General features: G+C 40.9%; 2 protein-coding genes across 3 annotated transcripts in view; one reads left to right on the top strand and one right to left on the bottom strand.

The window, feature by feature from the left end:
• Window positions 1-24,539, top strand: part of gjc1 (gap junction protein gamma 1) — a 797,916-nt gene that overhangs the window by 414,084 nt on the left and 359,293 nt on the right. The gene's annotated exons all lie outside the window — the stretch shown is intronic.
• Window positions 3,509-18,142, bottom strand: LOC122784998 (neurexophilin-1). Its single transcript, XM_044050495.1, has 2 exons — window positions 17,636-18,142; window positions 3,509-4,323 (listed from the first exon to the last, which is right to left on the bottom strand). Exons 1-2 carry the CDS (start codon window positions 17,687-17,689, stop codon window positions 3,550-3,552), a joined length of 828 nt encoding a protein of 275 aa, XP_043906430.1. The 5' UTR covers window positions 17,690-18,142; the 3' UTR covers window positions 3,509-3,549.

Genomic DNA, 24,539 nt, shown 5'->3' with positions numbered 1-24,539 from the left:
CATCCATACAGTATATACCATGATGAACAAAAATATAAAACAGACGACCCCCACTGCATGACCCACATTTAAATACAACTTTATTCAGATCTGAGGATTCTTAGCTTTTATATTTATATATATTCATGTATATATATATATATATATATATATATTTACGTATAATCATGTTTTTGACTGATTTTGTTGCTATTCTTTGCTGAGTAGACCAGTGTTATCTTCGCAGTCTCTAAGGCCAAATATCCACGTCAGTTGGCACAAGATGGGTCAACAGTAAGGCTGCTGTAGTAACAACACTGTCCATCCCACTGCCACATGACTGTCTCTTAAAGTCCAGCAGCCTTTTCTTTAACGAACACCGAGGAAGAGGAGAGGGTGGCATTTCAGTGAGAGTATTGCTGTAAATCCGGGAGGATTGGTAAGGAGCAGAGTGAGGGGCTTCTTCTCCACAGGTAGTGTCCTTGTTTGTTTGTTTTCAGTGTGAGTTTAATGCTGCAGGCTCCTGTTGTCCAGTTTTGATTCCACCTTGTGAGAATCTCACTTCTCTCCAGATGCACTGTGGGGTGGGGGGGAGAGGAGTATTGAGGTTATTGGGGCGTTTCTGTGGTGGGCACTCTGTTGGCATGCACTTGAGGAGATTTCGTGTCCTCACAATCCAAGGGCTTATGTAAAATGCTTTGAACAGGAGAGAGGAAAGAAAAGCTTAACCAGCACATCTTGAGACTGTGTCTGTGCACTCATTTGTTTGATGGGATATAGATATAGAGAGAAATAACTAGATAAAGAACAAGGGAGGGGGCGGGTTCTCATTGCTGATGTTCAGTTGGCTTGGCGTTAAACTCACAGAGATTAACCAGCTTAGCTCGGTGCTGTGCACTGGAGGAGGGCAAGTGGGGCAGCAGTGAGGAACTAACCACTGCAGGGTTCAACGCCGGGGTAAGATAGGGTAAGAGAGGGTTTGGAGGCTAAGGCCAGCCAGCTGGGTCACACACAGGAAGAGGACAACAGCATGAAGACAACAAAGTTATGGCTCAGTTCAATGCAGACATAAGGAAGAGGATGAGGGAATGGATGGTTCAATCATGCTGGATGACACATTCTACACACACGTCCATTTTATCCAGCATTTCCAGGACCTTCAGGCAGCAAAGTTTCTCCCAAACAAACCTCTGTATTGATTTAAACAAATACTACATAAACTGCTGCTGCGATGTGTCAGGAATTGGTGTCATTCATGTTTTTTTTTCTCACTTTTGGCTCTGTGCCTGATGGTAGAATCTTTAAGAACATCCTGATTGTGACAGTATCAGACAAACTAGATACATGCAGAGGTTTCTGACAAGGTTGGAGCATATTTGACAAATCTGCTGTGATAAAAATGCCTGTCACTGCAGGAGGAGAGAGATGGTGCTGCAGTCTTTCCCCTACAGAGTAAATTAACACCGGTAACAAAGACCCGTGCAGATTTACAGGTCTTTGTCACCGCCTTTAAGACCATGCCCCACCAGATGTGGGTTTTTTTGTGATTCATTTTCAAGTTAACAGTGTCAAGCTGAGCTTTCACATCAGCAACAAAATATTGCACAGCAATATTAAGGCTTTTATTCATTGATAAACTTTTTTTGTAGGATATGCTTTTGACAAGTAACCAATCAGAATGCATTTAGTTGATGATGGCACTTTCAAATAAGCAAACACACACGCATCGAAGACTGTTTATAAACAAACTTGACCTTTCTCTCACTAATCAAGCTCTCCTTTCTTCTTCTGTGGTTGGTTACGACTGAGCATCAGCTCATCATTGCTACAGTACATGCTGACTTCACCTGTTTATTCCTTTGATGCATTTATTTTTTAGAATTTATTTTGACTCCATATTATTCAGATGTTTGTTTTTCCTCATGCCCAAGCATTTATGGTCTGGCTTTATTCCCTCCCCTCCCAACAGGAGGCTAGCTTCATAGCGACCACTCACTGCAGCATCAGCCCACCTGGGACACCGCTTCACAGTTTCAGCCAAGCGGGCACGGAGACAGATCTTCGCTGTCTCCCTTATGTCACAGCGTATGAGCGTCAAACCAATAATCTGATATCGCTGTTTAATGACTCTTCACACCTATCTTGTGACGACTGTTCGTCGTTAATGAACCGAGAAATCATTGTGTCCTTACAAGCAGCATAGTGGTAACCTCTCAGCACACAAATGTCAAGTTGGCTAATTCATATCTCCATTGTGCACCGCTCTCCTCTGATATTGTTTGCCAGAGCGACATGTGATGGGCCAGCCAGTGGCCATTTATCTTAATGAGAGCAGTTAACTCTGTGCTGAGCTTTGGCTGCCGGCTCCACACTAAAACACAACAGTCCCCCACCAACAACCTCTTATCCTCCTGCCCGCTGACTTGATTTTTAGGAATGCATTATGCACTCTTGTTGAAATCTTAATTAGTTCGAAAGGAGATTAAATTATGTGTAATTATTATGATAATATTTTCATTTATTCAAGATAACGGCCTACTTTATTGAACACAGTATTTGGCAGGAGAGAGCAATCTCTCCCACACAGTCAAAGTTATCAAGGCGTGAAATCAGGAATCCTGACGGCAACAAAATGTAATCTTTTTCATACAGAGGGGACAATAGATGGAGCTCTACATCTCCTTCTTCACTTTAATTAAAAGAGCTCACTGAATCTCTGCCTCTCTCACTCTCGTACATGTTGAGGGCCCATCCTGTCTCTCTGCACGATCGAGTTGTTTCCTTTGCACTGAGCTCGTCTTAAACCCTTGTCCCGCATCTTTATTACAATTGCTGTTTTCTTTTTTCTAGTCTCCCTTTCTTCTCTCAGTGACGTGAAGTTGACATAACTGACGGTAATACAGCGATTTCGTTTTGCAGGTAAACGCGGTGTGAAGCACAGTGTGAGACAGTGAATGAGAAGAGAAACTTTCTTATGATCTAGGACTGACTCGTGAGCTCACATAAAAAATATGCCCTTTAAAAAAGACCCAGAGTGTAACCTGAATGATCCTGTGTACAGTTACTCTTTACATTCATCTGTTCTTCTGAGTTAAAAAGCATTTTCAGTTTCACAGCATGATCACTTTCAGTAAACTATCTTAAATACTCTTTGATGTTTGTAATGAAGTCGTTTTTTATACATAAATCTCAGCTTTTTGACGATGCAAAACACTAAAGGATGATTAAAATGACATTCAGACAACGGTGACAGATGACTGGATGAAAGACAGAAATAGCTGGCAAGAGATTGGTATTTTAATACTGGATTGAGGTAAGAATGTGTGTGTTGGTGGTAAATGATTTTCAGTACCAGTTAAATGCTGCAGTTAAGTATTCCCAGTTCTTCACTGTCTGCATACTGTAGTTTTTGTTTTGCATATATGTTTTTACATTTTGTAATAGGCTACAGAGAAGGTTTTTTTTTACTGACTCTTTACAGCCTTGGTTACCTCCTTATGTGTTGCAGTCATACCTAATCAGCCCCATTATCCTCTCCCCTCCCACCTCTCCTCCTTCCACACAAGTCCTCTAGCCCGAGGGCAGATAGGGCATCTCGTTATGATAGTTGTAGTCCGGGCAAACCTTCTGCACCAGACGGTAGTCTGTACTGTAGAAGGATATGTAGATACAGATGACCTTGAAAGGCTTAGAGCAAATCCAGGACACATGGCTCTGAATCTGCTCCTGGAAGCAGGTCTTGGACGGGTCGTAGTTGCACAGCGAGGTGCGCTTGCTGCGATCCACTTTCTCATAGTCCACGCGGCAGTTGAAGATCTTGGAGTCCTTAGGGTAGACCACACTCTGGCGCTCCAGGTCAAACTCCACGGCTTTGACAGGTGGCACCAGGCTGACCGAGATGTTGCCCTGGCCCGTAGAATTATGGCGGAAGTAGACGCTAAACGTGCCATTACCGTGATCCACAATCTTGCCGGTAATCAGCAGGTTAAGTCTCACTGTCTTGATATTGGAGTAGAAGTCTCCCCAGCCAAACATCTTCTTGAACTTGCCGGTCTTAACAATGGGCCGGCGTTTGACCCTGGAGCTGGAGGTGTCAGGCTTGAGCAGGTCGCTGCCCAACATCTCCCAGAACTCCTGTTTAGAAAATTCCTGCTTGGCGAAAGGGATCGGGGAACGATAGGGCAGCTCCAGAGAGGTGTCATTCGCTGCTCTGCTCTTACTCTGAATCATCCAACGACTCAGGGGCGAGAGTGGAGTCTGGCTGCTCAGGAGGCCCAAGGTCTTGGAGGAGACATCTGAAGAGCTCTTTGAGCTGATGGAGTCATCTTCTTGACCCAGAGCCACCTGCAAAAGAAGAGGTTCAAGGTGGAAATCGAAGAAAATAGAGAAGAAAAGTAGACAGTTATTACCAAAGCAGAGAGGAACATGGACAGAAAACAAATTAAAGGTTTAATCGATACTTAATTTAGAGTTCATACCTCGAGTGGTAGTAACCGTGACATTCTGTCAATGTTATATATATAAATAAGTGCTTGAAATTTCGCAAGTATTGCTATTATTACATTCTCATGTTTACTTCAGCTGTGAGACAATATACACTTTTATGTCTATTTTTCACAGAGCCGATACTGTACAAGCCCCTGAGCTCACTTGTAATGAGCTCATGTGCCTCTTCTTAGCAACTGGAGAGGTCAGAGGGATCAGACAGCAGAATAAAACAGAAAATCCACAACAAAGTTGAATTCACACCAAGTGTTACCTCTGTGGTCCTAGACAGTTTAATCAATATTTTATTATTTTCTATAAATGCTCTACTGTAATTCTGTAAAGCAACACAGCCGTGTCATCAAGAAATGCTTTCTAGTGTTTTTGTGACAACACAAACTGGAAGTTGATTTATAAACCTCTGAAATGTCTGAAAAAAAGCAGACTGAATCATCGACGCAGGAACTCATTTCTCTAATTTCTACAAATCCAAAATGTTTCCCTTTCAAACTGTTTTATTTTCTCTGAAACTAACTCAGGAAAGGTCACTTGAAGATCAGTGTTCTAACATGAAATCTAGTAGGAATAAACTCGTAGACTAAGCTTTTTTGTTTTAAAGCGAGCTTTTTGCTTCTAAAGCACTGCGGTGAGTCTGAGTACAGGGGAGACCACGACTGCCTCCAAAGATTTGGTTGGAGGATCAAAGTGTTGGAAGAATGGAAGGTGGGCAAGCGGGGAAGAAAAGAATTGTATAGTAGTCGTAAGGATAATATCCAATTAAAACTCCAGTGTTTTAATTAAAGGCTTAATCTGTATCGACACACACTCAAAGCCGTCAAATCTGCACATCAAATGAGGGGCAGGGACGAGGAGTGGGGGGGAGATAAGATGGTGCTGCTGTGCTCAGCACTAGTTTTGTGAAGAGTGTGAATGTGAGAGCAATAAAATGGTTGATTATTCCACAGTTCTGATCTAGTAACATCTTGCGTTCGTCTAAATTGCAATGAAAGCATCCGACATCGCCGTGTCCTTTGGATTTGGCAGTGAAAAAATGTGCACACACACAGATGTGTCATTTGTAAACTGTAAGTTGTAGTAAGCAAGAACAATAACTGATGCAAATGTGAACAGTGGAGTAACTTGGAGATTTTGCCATGATGCATAATGCATGCATTTGTGTCTGCGGTCTAATCCACCTACTGTCTTGACTGCCAGAGCTTCCATATACTGGCTTAGTCAGGATTATTAAGTCCAACTCATTTTTATTCCATTTTATGCAGGTCTTTCTATCTCTCTCAGATTTGCTCCCTTGCACCACTGTCAGTCAGCGATATTGATTTTCTGTCCCTCTAAAAATATGTATTTCCTCTCATAACAACGTGTGTCGTATTTAAACTGCTTTGCAAAGATTCCTGTCGATGTGGTCTGGTGTTTTGACTCAGATGAGAGCGCTCCCCCTCTTCCCTTAATCTGGCGTTACTCCCGAGGGGATGTTGGAGGCCAGACACCGTCTCCTCCAGTTTCGCATCTGCTGCTACGCTACACTGCTGCTCAGACCCTTCAGCCTCCCAACAGGGGCCAATAACGGTCCTGACAAGGACTCCTTCCCCTCAATTTCAACCATTTAATAATGAACACAAATTTAGAAAAGCTGAAAACATATTGATCTTTATCTTTTCATGTGTATCTTTGTTTTTCAAAGCTGGGACTTGGGGCCAGGATTGATGGCAAATGCAACATTTCCCATGACTCATATTGAAGGACTAGTTTGTATTTGATTTCTCTTCTCCAATGAGCCAGTGGGTCCCTAGGCAGAGGATAGAACTCTGGAGGGTAGAACTCTGCTATCCTCCCCAGATAGCACTTAGGGGCCCTGTGGTGTCATACAAAAAAAGCCCTTTAGGGTCCGTAACAGATATATCACTCTATTCTTCCCCTTGCTCTCGAGAGCCTGATCACTCTGTGAGCTCTGTGGCACGTAATTCTCACTCTCACCTGAGCAAATGCATATTTCAGAGTGCTTGCTTCTTGCTTACACTCTCTTGCGCGGTTTTCATTAGAGAGCCTGAGAGGCCAGGCTGGAGGAAAGGAGATGAAGTGAGCATTGTGCTATTGTTTCACAGAAGATTTAAGTGTCTGGCACTGCTGGTGGTTTCAGATTCTGTGGGCATCATTGACAAAGACAAATGTTAGAATGTGCTTAAAATGGCTTTGGGGGGAAAAAACCAAAAAACTGAACCAGAGCTGTAATGATCACTGCAGTAATAGAACGCATACAGTGCAGTTTTATTCAAATTTAATAGTAAAATTCCTCATGTGTGGCCAGTAGTCTGGCATTTTACCTGCTACCTGCATTCACACAGATCATATGAGGTGTAAGATTTAACAATCAGCACATTCCCAACTTTGACATAAGCAAGTTGAAATATAAACTCTGACTTCACTGTTGTTTCCACGCTGCCTACATTTTAATGCAATGCTTTATTTTAATGGGATTTTTCATATTTTAGAATGCACCCCTTGACACTGCTTTAAGTACTAGTCTGCTTTGAGTTTTCATATCACTCACTCATAATGGTATTTAAAAGTGTAATAAGTCAATCTTCAGTTGGTCACTATCATGACATTCAAGAAATGTTTTAATCGCTATTTTTCTGATGCTGTGCTTGAGGTCATATTGTGCGCACATTAAACTGTCGTCATAGTGTCGTGTGGTAAAACGCTGCTTTAAAAAGCCAGAATGAGTCTCTTCCAGATGAAGTTTGTTTTGTTTCATGAAGCTTGGCAAGAAGCTTGCAGGCCTTAAGTACTGTAGGCAAAGTGTGGGCGATGGGCTATCAGGTCATAGTGAGGGGGTGGAGGTTTGGGGTGATTCTGTCATTTGTCATGTGCACTAAGTGAGTCAGTGAAATGGCTAGAGAAGATGGGAGGTGGCTGCAGGCTCTGTCGCTGTGGTAATTGTGAGTCATTCAGCCTCAGTAAGCACAGGCCCCAGGACTCTCTCTCAGCAGGGATTGTGGGGAGGGGGGCAAACCTCGCAAGCCTTCCATCTCGGCAGGCAATAATCAGCCTGTTACAGTGACAAGTACAGCGTTTTAACCCCCTACTCACGGTGACAGCAGCACACTATTGCCATAATATAGCAGAGAGATCAGGGAGCCACTTAACTGAAATCTATGCCATAATTCTCGGGGACTGGTGACAGACTGATGCATCAACCAAAGAAACAGGATTTGGTTCTAAAAATAGACTCGCACATGAGCTAACATATATTTAGACTTGTCAATTATCTGAAAATAAACAAATGACACTTTTATCATTTATTTATAGATTCCAAAATCTTCCCCAGTAGAATGATAAATGATGACATGCAATTTATTTTTTTATTAAACTAGAAAGAGACTAAATGAAGCAATTAAGCAGTTTTTCATGGACTTTTAGTTCATTGTTTTTGCTTTTGGGTCACTCACCAACCCTTTTATTCAGTGTGCGGTCACAGCAAGCAGCTGTTTGCTGGATATCAGTTAAGACTACCTTCTCAATGCAATGTCACTGACTAGCTGCACTAACATTTAGCAGCTAAAAGAACCAGATTTCTCCCTTAGGATTTTGTGGAGAACGCAGAGGAGGAAAAATCAACACAAAAATGACCTAAAATGCATTAATAAATGCTAATGTAGACACAGATTTGTCCCAACACTGCTGTAGAAGTTCCCAAAACGTACTGCATTGCTTTCTGTCCATTTCGTCCCAAACTAGCACCTTAAGCTCAATTTACATTTGGATATAATGCCAGTCTTCCATTATCTTACACCTTTCCTCCTTCAGTTTCATCGTGCTGTTAGATGACACTCTGACCATCTGGAGTATTTTTCTTTTGAGTGTTTTGTTTTATCATTTTCTCACTGTTCTGATAAAAGTATACAGTTTTACTGTCTGCAACACAATGTTGTCTTTGTCATGCCCCAGAGGGTGAAGTAACACAGTTAATGCAAACACTGCTTTTGTATAGACAGGGACCTTGTGGGAAATGTTTGCATTAACTTTACAAGTCAAAAATACCTGTTTTCCAGCAAATCCAATTTGTAGTGGCCTAAACCTTTATAATAATAATAATAAAAAAAAAAAAAAAACAGCGATCTGGAATAAAATAAATTCATTCATTGATTAAGAAACATAAGTTGCCTATTGAGCCACCCAGCAGGGATGGAATTGTGTGCTTGTCCTGCTGACAAGATGCTGTCAATAAGTAGTTCACTTTCCTTTGGTTGTTGAGTTGAAATTCTTCATCTTTAATATGACATCAATTTTTAATGACACATCCTGGCAGCTACGATTTCTTAAGTGTTCATTAATGCTTTCTTCTTTCTTTTTTTGTGTCTGGCTCTTCTCCACACCTCCAGATCTAATATGTTCACTGCAGGAGACTTCTCTGTTACATGATTAAAGTCTGAAAATGGCTGTGCCCTTATAACTAATTATTCTTCTGGCTAGTGTAGACGAGGTGAGGGAGAGAAGGGTAATTTCGCAAGAAACAAGCCATTTGACTCTTAATGAATAATTTACTCCTGTTTCTTGGGGGGAGGGGGGAGGGGGTGGTCACTGAAGCTTAGATCTGCAGAGGGTGAACAAACTCACTACTGTGAATCTTTTTATTCTACACTTTTCCCAACCATTTCTTTCTTTTTGCATTTTTCGCCCAGCTCGTATTAGACAAGCTCAGTTGTACAGTCCCAGTGGATTTTCGTCTCATTTCTTATGCCCAGAGAGAAGCCAGACTCTGAATTGGCTATCAAATTTTTACTTTAAAAGATATTGACAAGTTGGCGGCACAAAGACGGAGGGGAGGCGGGGCAGGAGATGGTTTCTTCTCAGTATTTTCCCCAGGGAAGTGGAAGCAAAGCATGGGCTGATGGGACACACCTGATTAAAGCTGCTTCTACAATTTTCAAACCTGTCATAACAAAACTGGAACAACGGCAGTCGTCTAATGGAGGTTCCCTTAATTTAAGGCCAATTTATCAGGGTCTTTTAGTTTGACGTAATATTTGGGAAGGTGCTAAATGGCCAAATCAGAATGGAATGGTGTGTGTTCAGTAAAATAAAATCCATGAATTCTCTGATCTGATCACTAGTGGAGAGTTGCACACACAGTGCTTAAAGAATGCAATGGGAGATGCAGTGCCACTCAGAAGTGTGACGGGCGTGTACATTAGTATGAACAAGGACATTTGCATGTGCACTGAGCTCATGGGCAAGACCAAATTGCAGTAGCTGTTTTACAGAAGCCTCCGATGAATAAAACCAAATGTGAATGAGCAAGTGAAATAGGATCACAGGTGCTTACTTGAGAGACATTTGATATGTATCATCACTGAAGGTTTCAACTGCTTTGCAAATGGATCAGAGACATACTGTAAATATCACTGATAAACTTCCAAATCTACAAGTTATAATTATATAGTTAATGTTTTTTTTTAATACATGGTATAATGATTTACCGAAAACACACAGTTGTGGCCTATAAATGAGCATAACCACATTTTAACTGTAAAGGATGGAGTTTAGAAAATGTTAATGTGTCTGTTTGGACTGGACTGGCCTGGCCCAGCATTATTTGCATGAATTCCATAGTTCCTGCATTTTGAGTCCAGAAGGAATGGCACACACATTCTGCTCACACGTGCCATGTCTGCAGTTCCATTCATACTAAAACAAGAGTCTGGGTCACGCTGTTGGTGCTATACATACATACCTCCTACATTATTTTACAGTATATTGTCCTACGGTACCTGGAGCATGCACAGTTGTATGTATAATGTATACGCAGAGGTGATCCTAGACACGAGGGGGCCCAGGCAAAGAAGCTTCACCATCCCACCCTCATCACCAGTTCACTGTAAGCTCTCATAAAATGCAATAAGTGCTTTTAGTGAGGGGCTCATTACTGCCACTCGCAGGTCAGTCTTGGACATGGCTCATGTTGGTCAGTGTGTTTTGAGAGGGGCGACCTTTTCTCACTGATCCCCTTCCACCAGTCAGAAGGGGCCACATGAAGCATGATGTGGCCCCTTCTTTCTCCTTATTAGTGGGGTGTTATGGATGTTATTGCAAAATATTCTTGTTATTTATGTTTTTTGGGGGCCCCCACACCACTACTCATAAACAGGCCCCGTTAAAGGAGTTTAGAGGAGGTTTGGAACGGTGATGAGCTTCATATTAGGGGGCTTTATGTTTGTCATTAAAAATGTAGCCGAGGAGGTCCCTTTTTCTTCAGGACCCCAAGCATTTCCCTGGTATGCCTGTTCTGTCTGTGCGCCTCTGTGTATGCACGTACAGTCACAGACATCCTCGGCCCAAAGTGGACCTGAGCAGTATTAGTATTGTATAAGTATTGATAATGGTGTGGTGAACGCTGGTTGTATCCCCTTTGTCCATTGCTCTTTCAACATGAATTGGTGCAGTTTCTCTTGCATCATCAGAGGGGCATTTACAGACAGTGATGGTAATTTATCATAGCTCTTTTTACTTTTACCAACCATCCACACTTACTTAAGTGACCTTTTCACCAGGCAATGCAAAGAACACCGCTGTCTGCATTTACTCAGTGTCTGACAAAGGGAGAAATAACTTTCTCTCTGAATGATCATTTTAACTCATCACAGCGCTGCCATTGTCTTAATGACAGGGGATGTTGTGAACATTAGAAATGCTTTAGAAGTGATTGTACAATGTCATGATGTTTGTACATTGCACTTCCAAAACACTTTCCATATGCTCTTAGTTTTGCACATTATTAAAACACAAACAAAGAACTAGAGGCACTGTAGGTCGTATTGGGGTCATTTGGAAGTGGAGCGTGGACAAAAGCACATTTTCATTCAAATCCAAAAATATCTTTGCTTCACAAAAATGTTCCTCTTATCCCTTTCAGTTTTTAAAATTTTTAAGCTCAGCCAAATTTCGTGATTTTTTTTTTTTTGTCTGTGCTGCTTGCTTTAATTGGAAATCCCTGTAAAGACCCTCAGCGGGCCTCGTCTGGACAAGTCTGTCTCTGACCCTGAAAATCACTGTACCATCACTGGGCAGCATATGCCGGTGAACTGCATTCACATTCACACAGACTGGGAGAATTGAGAATATAAATGGGCTTTTACTCCCTGTCTTATTCTAGCTTGGTCTCCAGTCACTCCATGATGAGATCAGCATAAACCTCAGAACCTGCAACAACAGAAAAGCTCCAGTTTCTTTCACTGTTTAACTATGCTGACAGCTGGATGTTCTCCCTTCAAATAAACTCATGGCCCCTCGTCTAACACAGCCTTTTCCTATTGTTTGCATGCCTACGAATCTGAAAACAATTAATTTTTATTATATATTGACACATGTCATCAGTACATGTTTTTTTTCTGAGAAGCTTTCTTAAAACATTAATCCTTAGTTATTCCTACAGCTTTATCTGGATCCCCTCTCAGCTACACCTACTCACTTTAACCATAATAGCTGAAAGTGATGTTTTTTTTCCCCTCAAAACTGCATTGTACTCCACTTTACACTTTACACTGTCCAAACCAGCAAATAAATCTTGGGATTATTCATCCAGGGTTTTCCCTGTCTCCCGGAAAGCAATGGCACAATAAATTGTAGTGATGGATTTGAGCAGACTCTGTCTCTGGACAGCTCACGCTTCACCATGAAGTTCTGTCAGTGTGTCAAGGAGTGCGCTTTCTATCTGTCTCTCTCTCTCTCGCTCTACGTGTATATGACGTGGGGCGTCTCTGAGGCTGGGGGTGGTTGTCAGCAGGTGGTCAGAGTGGAAGAGGAGGCCTCTGGGGTCATACACACTGTGGCTGTGCATAACTCAAGCTGTTTCACCCAACAGGCAGGAAACTACAGAGGTTATCTATTATAAGTCAGGCAGCTATGCATGTCCACATGTCCTGCATGTGAATATATATTGTTGTTTTTATCACTGGGTGCTGTATTTGAACAAAATAATATAAGCAGCATTTAAACACAGAGAAGAATCATCCTGTCACAACTGATGCGGTGGCAGAAGGAAAAAAATATTATGTGGCTTTTCAGCATTTGTGCACATCAAATTTAGGGAGGCGTAAAAACAAAATATGACTCACTATCACTATGCCTAGAAATGGAAAAAGGAAATACATATATATATATACTGTGCATTTTACACTGTTAAACTACAAAAAAATATGGATGTTAATATTTTTTGAAAAAAGGGAAACCTTATTTTAGATAGGAAAATAATCATGCAATCATCTGTCCAAACAATATAATCAAACTAGCAATTAGTATAGGAACCAATGAGGATTAGTATTATCTGGGAATAGTTTATAAAGAATAGTGACAGTACACTTTTTCTTAAAGTTGTAATTGTTGGGTGTGATCTGAATTCAGAAAACTAGTGACAAGTAGTCACTAGTACAGTGCAATGTAAAGGTTGCAACAAAAGAATTGCCTACCCTGTGGATAAATGACTATCAAGGGAAGTGCATAATATTGTGCTACTGATAATGAAAATGCCATGACCTGATAATTGTTTCCCTCAAATAACCCCCTGATGATCCATCGTGCACTCACAGGGGACAGTGCAGGACAGATGTCATCAGCACAATAAACTCTTCTGGCTGCATCCACTGTTCTGTTGTCAAACCCTCCTTTATGATAGTTGACATCATGCCTGAGTTTTGGTTTCTGGCTCCTGTGCTGGGTGTGAGGACAGCGTATGAGCTCTCACATGCAGATAGCTACAGTACTGGGAAAAAGAGGGAAAAAAAGCAAGCACAAGACGTGTCCATCCTGCTCTCTTACATTTCTGTATGCATGCAGTATGTGCTGTATCAGCCAGTCAGGCCTTTTCTATTTTTCTTCACTAGATTAAGGTGTTGTTTCTGCTTTAGCTGGATATGTATCTGAGTGGACAGGTTCAGTGACCCAGCGAGGAGGACACATATCTAAAAACATGAATCCACTGTACACACGAAAAGAAGTTCAGATGAATCTGCTTAAGTTATTTATCGTATCACTTTTTATCCGCATGGAACCGGTGTTTGGCACAACCAATGTCGTGTACAGCCAATATGCTACGTTGGGAAAACAAAACTATTGCTTTTGCGGTTGCCGTCTTTGTCGTCGTCATTGTCTTCCACTTCTTGTTTGGTCTATTCGCTTCATGATAACTTTTCATTTCTTGCCTTGCATGCTGTCGCTGTGCCTGTGTACATTGTAATGTATTCTTATTTTAATCACTTATTTGCTTAGCAACATTTGCACACAGCGCACAGGCCTAATGCTGCCCATCTTCATTTTTGGTGTACGTCATTTTGGGGGGTTTAATGTGGAAGAAGACATCTCTTGACACAATGCAGTGTTTATGGAAAACTTTTAAGAAAGAAAAAGAAAAAGATCATACAGGAAAAGTTCTGTTTCTGTGTGGATTTTGACATAAGCCAAAATTGTGAGAGAAGTCCAATGTTTGAACAGCGTGAATCTGTGTATTGTTACAGCGTGTTGTTTTGTCGTGTTCTAGACGAACCACAGACATGATTTAATTTAGTATAATGCCTTTTGTTGTCTCATTTGTTGAATAAATTCTGTGGTGAATCCTGCCATGTTAAATAAGCTTTTCCTTGCTGATGGCAAAGTCATGTGGAGGTTAATGGTAAAAGTTTAGAAATAAATAGAAAAAAAAACAAGCAAAACTAAATTTTTTCTTTACCTTGGGAGCACAAAAAGAGTGCTCTATGAACCTGAGAACATTTATGAATGTCTTCAATGACTCAAATTCAGTCTGCACATAGTGGCATTCATTTGTCAAGCATGACGGTCACTCTCTGTGTTTGCACTGAAAGCAACAGGAGGGAGTATAAAGTGGTCCAGGGTCTCACTGCCACAGGGATGCTACCTGAGGTCCATCCCTTAGAGAAAATACTTGTGTGCGCTCAGTGTGATCATATATGAGGAGCGTAGCTCCAGCTCCCCCCAGTGATCTGAACCACAGGAAGGTTACAGCAAATGCAAGGTCAGAATTATTAAAGACGCTCTTTTTGTGGGTGTGCACGTTCATCAAAGTGCAAATATTTATGTCTCCTTGTAAAGTCCAAGGTGACTCAAAGTAAATGTGTGTTTTTTTTAAAAAAAATGTGAGTATAACAATAGTATAATCTTATTTTTACTAACAGTAAAAAGGGTGATGCATGTGCAGAGAAGAGAACAGTTCACCAGAGCAGTCCTGTGTCAGGGTGCTTCATCCTTCTGCTTGTAGTTAGTTGACGTAGAAGAGTGCACTCGTTCACCTCAGCCCTTCCAGATTTGGTAAGGCAGTTGACGCTGCAGCCATAATTATACATGGTATACAAGTGTAATTTCTTGGATGTTTTGTGCAAAAGGAAGAATCTGTGAGTACTACCAATGAGGTGTACAATTTAAAAGGCAGATGTTAAACATTCCTTTTAACACTTTTATCTACACCTCCTCCCACTTCCTCTCCTTTCTTTCATCTTAACAGCGCTCTCCACAAGCTTTCTATTTCCAATGTGCCAAATGATGTTCTGTAGACACCTGTCTTTCCTAAGCTTACAGTGTGAGCTCAATTCGCCTAAAGTCTTCAATTAATCAATTTGTTTGTTGGCGGAAAATAAATGATCAACTATTGTGTTTACTAAATAATTAATTTTCAAAGCAAATATTTGGCAGGTAGATCTTCATCTTCCTATATGTGGCACTATGTTGCATCGATCTGCCTTACTTGCACCAAAATGAATATCTTCAGGTGTTCTACAGTTTAAAAAAAAGAAGCAGTTTGAACGCGTCACTCCGGACACGGAAAGAACCGCTGATGAGAATTTTACACAGTTTTCTGACATTTTGAAGAGAACACAATTAAGTAAAAACAGGTGATGACAAAAAATGTACTGTTGCAGCCATTTTTTGCACATCCTGCTTAATCACAAGGACAATGAAAAGGACACTAAATATTCTGCATATTATTCTCTATATGGTGTCTGAACGTTAGCCATCTCACCTCACTGAGAGTCACGACTCTCAACTGCTGCCAAAAAATAAACATAATTCCAGTCATACAACTAATACGGTTTATATTATTCATAACAGTCGATTTTAATATGAAGAAAAATTAACAAGTCAAATGCATACTGGGGTGGCACCTATTTGCAAAAGATATCTTTAGACCTAATCCCTGTCTGAGAATTGTAGAACTATTAAAACAACAAAAACAACAAATACCACAATCACCCAAATCAAATTTTAATGCATAATATAAGATTAAAAATTAAACTCTGTTGCATAATAAAAAGTTACTTGATATATTAATTGCTCCATAATTTATCAATGTCACAGGGCTAATGAATTACATAAGCTCTCCTGCTGAAGGATGTCATGTATGTTTTTTCAAAGATACATGGTCCAGTGTGTGTGTGTGTGTGTGTGTCTATGGGTGGGTGTTGGTGGAGGGCCTCCAATTAATTTCATTATCATTAGCCACAGCACGTCTGGATTACAATGGGCTGAAGCCCTGCAGCTCAGAAATATGCTCCAAGAACCAAGACAACACAGAAGTGATTGTTAAGCCTATTATCCCACACTCTGTTATCTAGTTATACAGCGGATGAAAATGCGCTCAGCCCACATATTTAAAGTCAGCGTGTGGTCTCATCTTTCTCTGATCTGTTGAAACAGCTCGGTCTCAACCAAACAAATCTGTGTGAGTGTGTGTGTGTGTGTGCAGGCATTTGTAACCGCAGTCGACCTCAAATCACCAAAAGGGTCATTACTTCACTCTGAGCACCTGGGTAATGCTTTCATAAGAAAACCACAAGGTCATCCTTGAGGAGATGTGGACACAAATGGCTGCAACAAACAGTGTTTCAACCTCACTTGAAAATGTGCACTGCACTTTGTTTTTTTTTCAAGCCCGCTTAAGATACACTGTAGCCAGGGTGTTTGGGAGTTGTTTTCAAGTTTTCTCAGAGCTGATTTCACATTCAAGGCTACTCTTTAATAAACCGACAGTTGCACACTAAAGTGAAGTTGAAAATTTGTAACGTTCAAATGCAAGGTTACTGAGCGGGCACAGCTCCTGTTTGTACATCTGGTGTCATGGGACAATGTGGCTCCTTAGGATGGTATCATGGTAGAATAAATAGATAACCTGAGAGATTTGGTATCATTGACATTTCATCAGTTAGCAGATTATGGTGATAGAAATGTTGCTCACTTTAAAAGTGTCTCCCCACCAACAATTTTGGTTTTGAATTTAATTATTTCAAACACTAAGGTGAGGTCTGAACAATATAAAAGCATTTTTGTCCTGAGACCTATTATAATAAAATCTCATCTTTCAGTCGAGAGGAACTATCCCCACATGTGTCTTTTGAATCCTGCAGTGGGTCCAAACTAGTGAACTATGTAACCACATTACCTTTGTCTTGGAAATGTAAGTTCATTTATTGTAATTTATGTTGGTTAAACTCAGTATTTTACACGTTTTAATGAAGCACAGTTTTACATACATGGAGTAGAAGTGCAAAATACTCAAGTAGTTAATGCTTTAATGAGATTTTTTATATATATATCATTATATCATTTGAAGTGTGCTCTTTTAGGTTTTAAATATTACTTCCGTGCGCATTTACACACTTCCAATATAATTAATTGGATGTCAGTCTGAGCACAAAACGCCCTTTAAGTACCGACTACACGAGCCAGTGATGGTCCACAGCGGCGCGCGCTGCCAGCACCAGTGTCCGGTGGGAATTGTGCACCCGCCTCACCTGAGCCGAGCGGAGAGGATTTATTGTCTAAATTATTACAAGGTGGTTGAAGAAATATTAAATAAGAGCAGAAATTCGATGAGCAGTGCACATAGAAATGATCTCTGCAAGAAGCATGAATGCCCTGAAAGACTACAGTTATTTATCATCGCCACTGTGATGCTTCACGGCTTCCAGTTTACTCTCACGTGTCGTTTTTTTTTATCAGCGCGTTTGGAAGTTTTTGGCGCAAAAACGGGATGGACGTTACATTGTAGTGCCTCATTACGCAGGGAGGAAACGTAATACACTGTAATCTGGAGCAAGATTCATAACGACAACTGTGTGACTTTTGCTCTCTCCCACTCTTTTCTTACCAAACAAGCGGTTCCGTTGAGGAGGAGCAGGATGAAGCCACGGTTGGGATGCATAATTTCGGTGCGTAAAACCCACAGCTCGTCCCCCCGGTCGCAAAGAACAGGAATTAAAAAAACTCCTACACACGGGCTTTTTCCTCCTTCAGGACGACGCTCTTCCTCTGGCACCGGGTCCCTCTTGGTTTACGCACGGTCCCATGTCCAAGACAAGGCTCAGTGTGCCGCTTCCTTAAATCTAAAAACCGCCTGAAACCACTTGGAGTCACCCCTCTTGTCTGTTCTTTTTCCCCCTCTATCCCGGGTTTGAGTCACATTAGTTGGTTTATAAGGAATCCAGGAAGAAGCGGTAAGCTGTTCTCATCCATGCAAACAAATAAAGAGTTCCCACCAGAGTGAAACGGGTAGATCACATCTGGTCATCGGTGCTGGTGGAGATCCTGGAGGGATGGAGCCGATACCTTCTGCACAAACTGAGGGCTGCTCAAGACTGCCCAGAGTGAACACACGTTTTAACAGTTTTTCTCTCTCTCTCTTGCTCTCTCTCTCTCTCTCTCTCTCTCTCTGTGCCCCTCTCCCCCTTTTCTAACCACTTTCTCTCCTTCTCTCCCCCTCCCTTACTCTATTCATCTGCATCTTTGCAGCATCTTTTCTTTTCTTTGGTTCACTTTCTCTCATGCCATCCACTACATGCACCCTGCATAAAATAAAATAAAACATTTGGACAATTCATTAATTGAATAACTAGTTGAAAAGCGATACACATCTATTCCACGTGCCTCTGTCGTTCCATTCAGATCCCAAACCAATATCAGTTTTCCAGCCCGCAGCAGCCCGCCTCACTTATTCACTGACAACTTTGTGAGTATTTCTCATCAGCAGGCAGGTCAGCGAATCTAATCGCTGCTGTGGGTGAGTGAGAATCATTGATTGGGAAAGACGAGGTCTGTTTTCATGCCATGCTTGTCACAACAAAAACAGCTCCAATGTCATGTGTTAACTGAGGATGAGGCTTTGCATGTGGAATTGGTCACAGAGCCTTGCCGTCACGTCATACATGTTGTCAGTTTGCTTGTCCTCCCCACAGTCCAGGCTGTGAAGAGTGTTGATGTATACAGAGAGCACCAATGAACGAGTGACAGTCACCTTGGTGGCATGTGATTAATAAAGACTTCCCCACAGTAAATCACAGTTCATTAGAAGCAGGTTAATGAACTGAAATGCGAGATATCACTATGCAGGTCTCCTGGCTCGAAACAGCTCCATTTCTGTTTAATTAGACTCATAGATGAGCTTTGCTCGCTCCCTCTGTCTGTCTCTCTCCTTGTTTTAATTCACTGTAGCACTTACCTATTTGACAAGCATCACAGATGAAGATCTGCTCTGTATCTCTATCAGTTGTTGGCTCAACATATTTAAAAGCTTTTGATCTGGTAAGCATTTTTTTTGCACCTGCTAATAATGGATGTAGTGTTATCTGCTGGTGCTGATGTAAAAGGGTTAATTGATCTTGGTTCAGGGGTTAATTGGCTGGTGAGGCCTGATGCTCAGAGGCTCATACCCCTGGAGGTGCAAGGGTCAGAGCTGAGGCTTCCCTAGAGAAGAGCAGGTCCTGTCAGTCCAGTGTGACTGAAACATCCAAGAGAATGGCTGCAGGAAAGTCATCAAGACGACTGCTCATTTCCTCCTATCTGACTGTGTGCATACATACAGATTCACTGCTCATTACAATGCAGGAGATGCTGATGAAAGATGGGAATGAGCTCATCAATTTAGGAGGTTGCTTGATCTCTCTCTCTCTCTCTTCCTCTTTCTTTTTTATTAGATTATTTCAGACGCTAAACGTGTCTCTGTATAATTCAAGCCAGCTTCTTCAGTTGCCCAGGGTATCAGGGCGCTCTCTGGGAGAGGAAACGGCAACCTATAAAGGGAGATCCGCTCCCCGACCCACAATCTGAAGAAACAGCAACCATAATAAAACGCCTTTTAAAACGGAGCACGTTCATTCAAACACACACTTTCACTCTTGCACATAATTATAGGGCCATAACTCTGTCTGTATTCTCTCTGGGGAGAAGCCTGACAAGCGGCTGCTATTTTTTACTCACTTGAAGAAAAGAAGAAAAAAAAAACAAGAAGAAAACATTGTGGATGCAAAGATACCCATCATTTGACATCCAGGAGAGACTTATCTTAATGTTATTTCACAGAGGACTCACATCAGCATGACAAATAGGAATGCATGCTCGTGTTTCCTCTTTATTCCTTTCTTCTGCCAAACTCCAATAATTGCACTCAATCATTGCATTGCTTGACACGTAATCCGATTTCACAGTATAATTCAGTTTGAATGAGCAGCTGCAGGGAACAGACAGCCTGGTGAGATGTAGCTTTGTAAATGAGTATTGGCTGCCCTCTAGTGTCTTTAGTCACTTTTACACCCTCAGGATGAAAGCTGAGCTTTCATAGTGGGTGTACTGATTGGTGATATGGGAGATTTAAAGGGGCAGTTCACCAAATGAAAGCAGTCAAATGAAGTAAATGCAGATATGTTTTAGTTCGATTTCAAGACATCAAGATTTAGTCAGCAGGAGAAATGAATAACTGAACCATATTATGGTCATGCACATACAGATTAAAAAGAAAATGAATAACTGCTTTCTTGAATCAGTGTCTCTGTTACCTTCTAAATATCTACAGAATATACTTGATATGCTTCTCTACAACAAATGTAGGTAGTACATGAAAGACTGAAGCAATGTGCCACCAAAACTATAGATGTTAATGTCTATGAGGGTTCAATGCTCAGGGCTAAAATTCTTTAAGCAGGAAATGCAGGCTTTCTTTCCTCAGTGTTATGTTTGGGTAGCAGCAGCAGTTTCTAAGATAAAAGAAGAAAAAGTACATGTACACATCACTTGTTACATGAGAAAGTATGTATTTTTCTTTTTGTTTACACTCTTCTTATTTCGCAGCCCATATTTATATCTTCAAATCATTCTCGCCGTGCAAACTCATATGTGACGCAGATGTGCTTGTTGAACTGCAAACGCTGCATGTGATCCAAATGTTGATTTAGAGGCGAGCAGTAGTTCGAAACACCAGCAACCACTAGGGAGCGCTGTAATCAAAGGAAACCCCTGGAGTCAACATGCACCTCTGGCTCTATTGCAATCCCTGCATCAATTGGTACCCAACTGTTGTAGGCTGATGTCTGACATCATGAACAAAGTGTTTTGCTCATTGGAGCAGGAAAGGTGTGGTTTATTGGATTTTCTGGTTAAGGACATACAAAACAGTGTTGAGCTCCAAGTGTGGCATATATGTTAGTCTCTGTCTTATGTCAGTGTGATGTGTAGTTTTGTATCTTAACAGTGGGAGAGGGAATCCTAACTGTCAAGAAATGTCAGTTCCCGACCACTTCTTCCATCTTCTTTAATCTGCATACATATATATGTATATATATATATATATATATATATATATATATATATATATATATATATATATATATATATATACATATATATATATATATACATATATATATATATGTCACTTCAAGTTACTAATGGATTGATTGAGTCTCCACGAGCCGTGTAACTAGTGTCTTTCTTGAGAAGGGGACAGGGACACAATAAGAGGGAGGACAGGTCAGGGTCAGACGGAAGCTGACACTAAGGGATTTAGAGATGAGGGGAGGTTTAAATGTGGATCGAGGGATGATAAAAAGTCTGAATGGATGTAGTAGAATAAAGTCTCCAGCTCTGGGGATGTCTACACACACACAAATCCATGAATCCTGCACGGATCCCCGTTCTTTAGGTTTAAGTCCCTCATTTTCTTTCCTCAAAGAAAAGAAAGTAGATATAGTTTTCCATTTATTGGACTTAACTCAAAATACAATACATTAAGTTTTGAACATAGCTACTGTATTTTAAGGCCCGTGTATATGTTCTCTCTTGTTTTCACTGAAAACATTCCCACAAGTGGAATATTCTCTGCCCAGCCTCCAGATCTGATGTAAATGTTAAATGTACCATAGAGGTTAATTGAGTTGCAGGAGGAAAGGGATACACATTTGGGACTTGTCAGCTTTATAATGTTCCATTATTTTCTTTCTTCACTGAAGAGGAGTTGATTACTTCCAGACCTTGGCATGGAGACTCAGACACACAGAGGCAGGTTCCATCCAAACGTTTGTCCAAATAGCTTTAGTTACGCTCATTGTATGTCTAAAGGAGAGGATTGTTGGCCACTCTTTGGTCAAGAGTCAAATAGCTTCACATCTCGTGGGTGGGTTTTTTATGGAATTCTGTACAAACATTCGTGGTCCCTGTGGGATGAAGACTTTTCATTTCATGACACAAGGTCAACAATTTCATTTGTCCAATATTCAGTGTACGAGAGGATAATAGCATGCATTGACATGGATGAATGATTTGGTAGGAAAAATAAACAGCACCTCTTTTCTCTCCCTGTACACGTATCAATTATCTTTTATTGTATGTCTGTATATATGTGTTTGCAAAGAATTAGATTAGATCTGTGATAGTATGTTTAATCAGTATAGTGAGAGGTTTCCTGTGAAGTCATACCGCTGGTGGTGAAGATGGAGTAAGCAGGTCGACACCTGAGTAAAATTGCACAGAGAAACCATGAGGGTCATGGCAGTTATGGGGTGATGCTCGTGGGCTGTTAAGTAGCAGGTCTGGGAGACAAAGTAACAGGACTACAGTTTTCAGGAAAAGAAGTCATCGCTAAAATATAGTGACATCAGTATTTGCGAGTGCAAGGATATTTTCACCGCATGGGAAAATCATCAGTATAAGTGCAACCATATATGAATAAAGAAATGATCTTTTATATGTAAACTTTGCCAATGCGTCCTATATGCGAGTCAATTATGAGCCTGTCGAGTCTTAAAATGACCACAATCCAGATTTGGATAAGAAATACAGGAGTCTGGAACCGCTTTCAGGCTGAAAACGTTTTTGTTTTGTTTTTTTCTTCACCATTGGTTAATATGTAAAGCAGCAAATCTGTCTTTCATCCATCAAACTTATATTATCTAATGTGTAATGACATGTTCAGTCACATATATAGACCTAGCCAGGTTTGCTTTATTTCTAGTGTCAGGGTTGACAAATTTATTACTTCAAACATTTTTTTATATATCTTTGTTGTTATACGAATGTCAGACCATTAAGATAAATTATAGCTGTCTCTTTCTCAGAAGGGTACAGACTGGCAGAAAAGAAAGGCTTACATGTTTCTCTGTGGGCTCATAAAATTCCCCAAAACCTTTTAGCTCATAAAAACCTTTGAAAACTCATTGGAAAATGCCGAAAATGCTTTGTCATCAAGACTGAAACGATGCTGCACTGACCATGGCAACTCTGTGGCAAAGTGCTGCTGTTAATGAAAGGAGACAGTACAGTGGCCTATGCTAACACTGGATGACACCTGATCTGTGTATTAATCTGCGAACTATCTTCACAGCTTCAGCCATCATAAACCATTATCTGCTCCTGCTTTTTATCAGTTGTGAGTCTCCGCCTGGTGACCAGTCCACAGCTCATGTTTGGGTCCATTTATGTCGAAAGGTGTTAGTGCTGCTTTGTTTTTTTGACAAGATGTGGAGCGAGAGCGACTCATTTTTAACACCAGTGAGTTTCAGCTCTGGCACTTTCTCTCTGTCTGTACTGTTTAGCCTCCATCTAATTCTAAAAATAAACATCTCGGGGATCCCAGAGAGCCAGCTTAGGATTTCCCACAAATAGGCAGAGCGAGGTTCCTTCAAACTCACTATATTATCTGAGGAATGACACGGTTTAAACCAATCTGGCTTTTTTATATAACCTTTGCCCTAAAACAAGCCGGTTGGTCCTTTCATAAACATTTCCTGGACACTTACTGGAGGCAGAGTGCCTCTGGGGCTAAGCCTGAATACATTTACACTTTTGTCAGAAGGTCCTCCATAGGAAGTCTACTAACAGTGGAGTTTACTTAATCACCATGAGTGATGGCCACCAGTATCGGTTAAACAACAGGAAAAAATAGGAGCTGTGTCACGAGGTCATGCTCCAGTGTTTCCAAATAAAGGTGCCTGTTGGTAGTGTGGCCTATATCCATCTCATGAAAAGTGTGCGATTAAAGGAGAATATGAATAGTACCTATTTGGACTAAAGGCCCATTAACGTCTGAGTCTGGTCAACATATTTCTTAGCCAGGCTGTAATGTGGTTACTGAGTGCAATAAAAAAAGCAATAAAACAGACTTTGCTGAAAAGAAATGAAGACTTGAATTCAGTGATGTAATATTTTGCTGTAGAAGCTGTTCTTTGTGCAGAACAAGAATAAATGAAATGTCACTGTTCTGAATGCACCCTGGTTATACAGAATACGTAGCAAGCAGAAGAAAAACATGTAGATTAAAAAAAAACATTTTTATTTTAACTTGTCAGCAGAGAAAGGAAGTCAGTCCTCTCTTTTTAAAAAGCTTTTTTTCTGAAACCAGACCCTCTTGCATGCATAATTACCACCCAGAGAACAAGTGAGGCTTTGTTTGTGGTCAATGTGCACCCTTTTTGTTTGTCCTCCCCCCAAAAACAGATGCATGTTATATATTTCAAAGTATATATATATATATATATATATATATATACATAGCCACAGGAGGTTGTTCCATATGGTCTTTACGGTTATAGTGGCGATAGTCTGATGGTCCTAATGTGGTCATCAAGTTACACTTGTGGGTGGATCAAAGTGGAGCCACCATCAGCTGGGATGCTCCTGAACACAGGGAAGGTCACCACACAGGGCTGTTGCGAAGGTGTCCAACTTCAAGGTTTTGCATCATCAGCCATTGTGAGGTGGACCAGCCGGCTAGGGACGCCATGGAGGAA

The sequence above is a fragment of the Solea senegalensis genome, linkage group LG19, assembly GCF_019176455.1.
Source record: "Solea senegalensis isolate Sse05_10M linkage group LG19, IFAPA_SoseM_1, whole genome shotgun sequence".
In the NCBI taxonomy this organism is placed as follows: Eukaryota; Metazoa; Chordata; class Actinopteri; order Pleuronectiformes; family Soleidae; genus Solea; species Solea senegalensis.
Note: the sequence above shows the minus strand (reverse complement) of the source record. Positions and strands in the feature narration are given on the sequence as shown.

Excerpts from the sequence above, each read along its gene's own strand:
- LOC122784998 (XM_044050495.1), bottom strand. The coding sequence starts at position 17,689 with ATGCATCCCAACCGTGGCTTCATCCTGCTCCTCCTCAACGGAACCGCT. Across the intron at positions 4,324-17,635 it reads TCAACGGAACCGCTTGTTTG|GTGGCTCTGGGTCAAGAAGA; the intron begins GTAAGAAAAGAG and ends CTTCTTTTGCAG.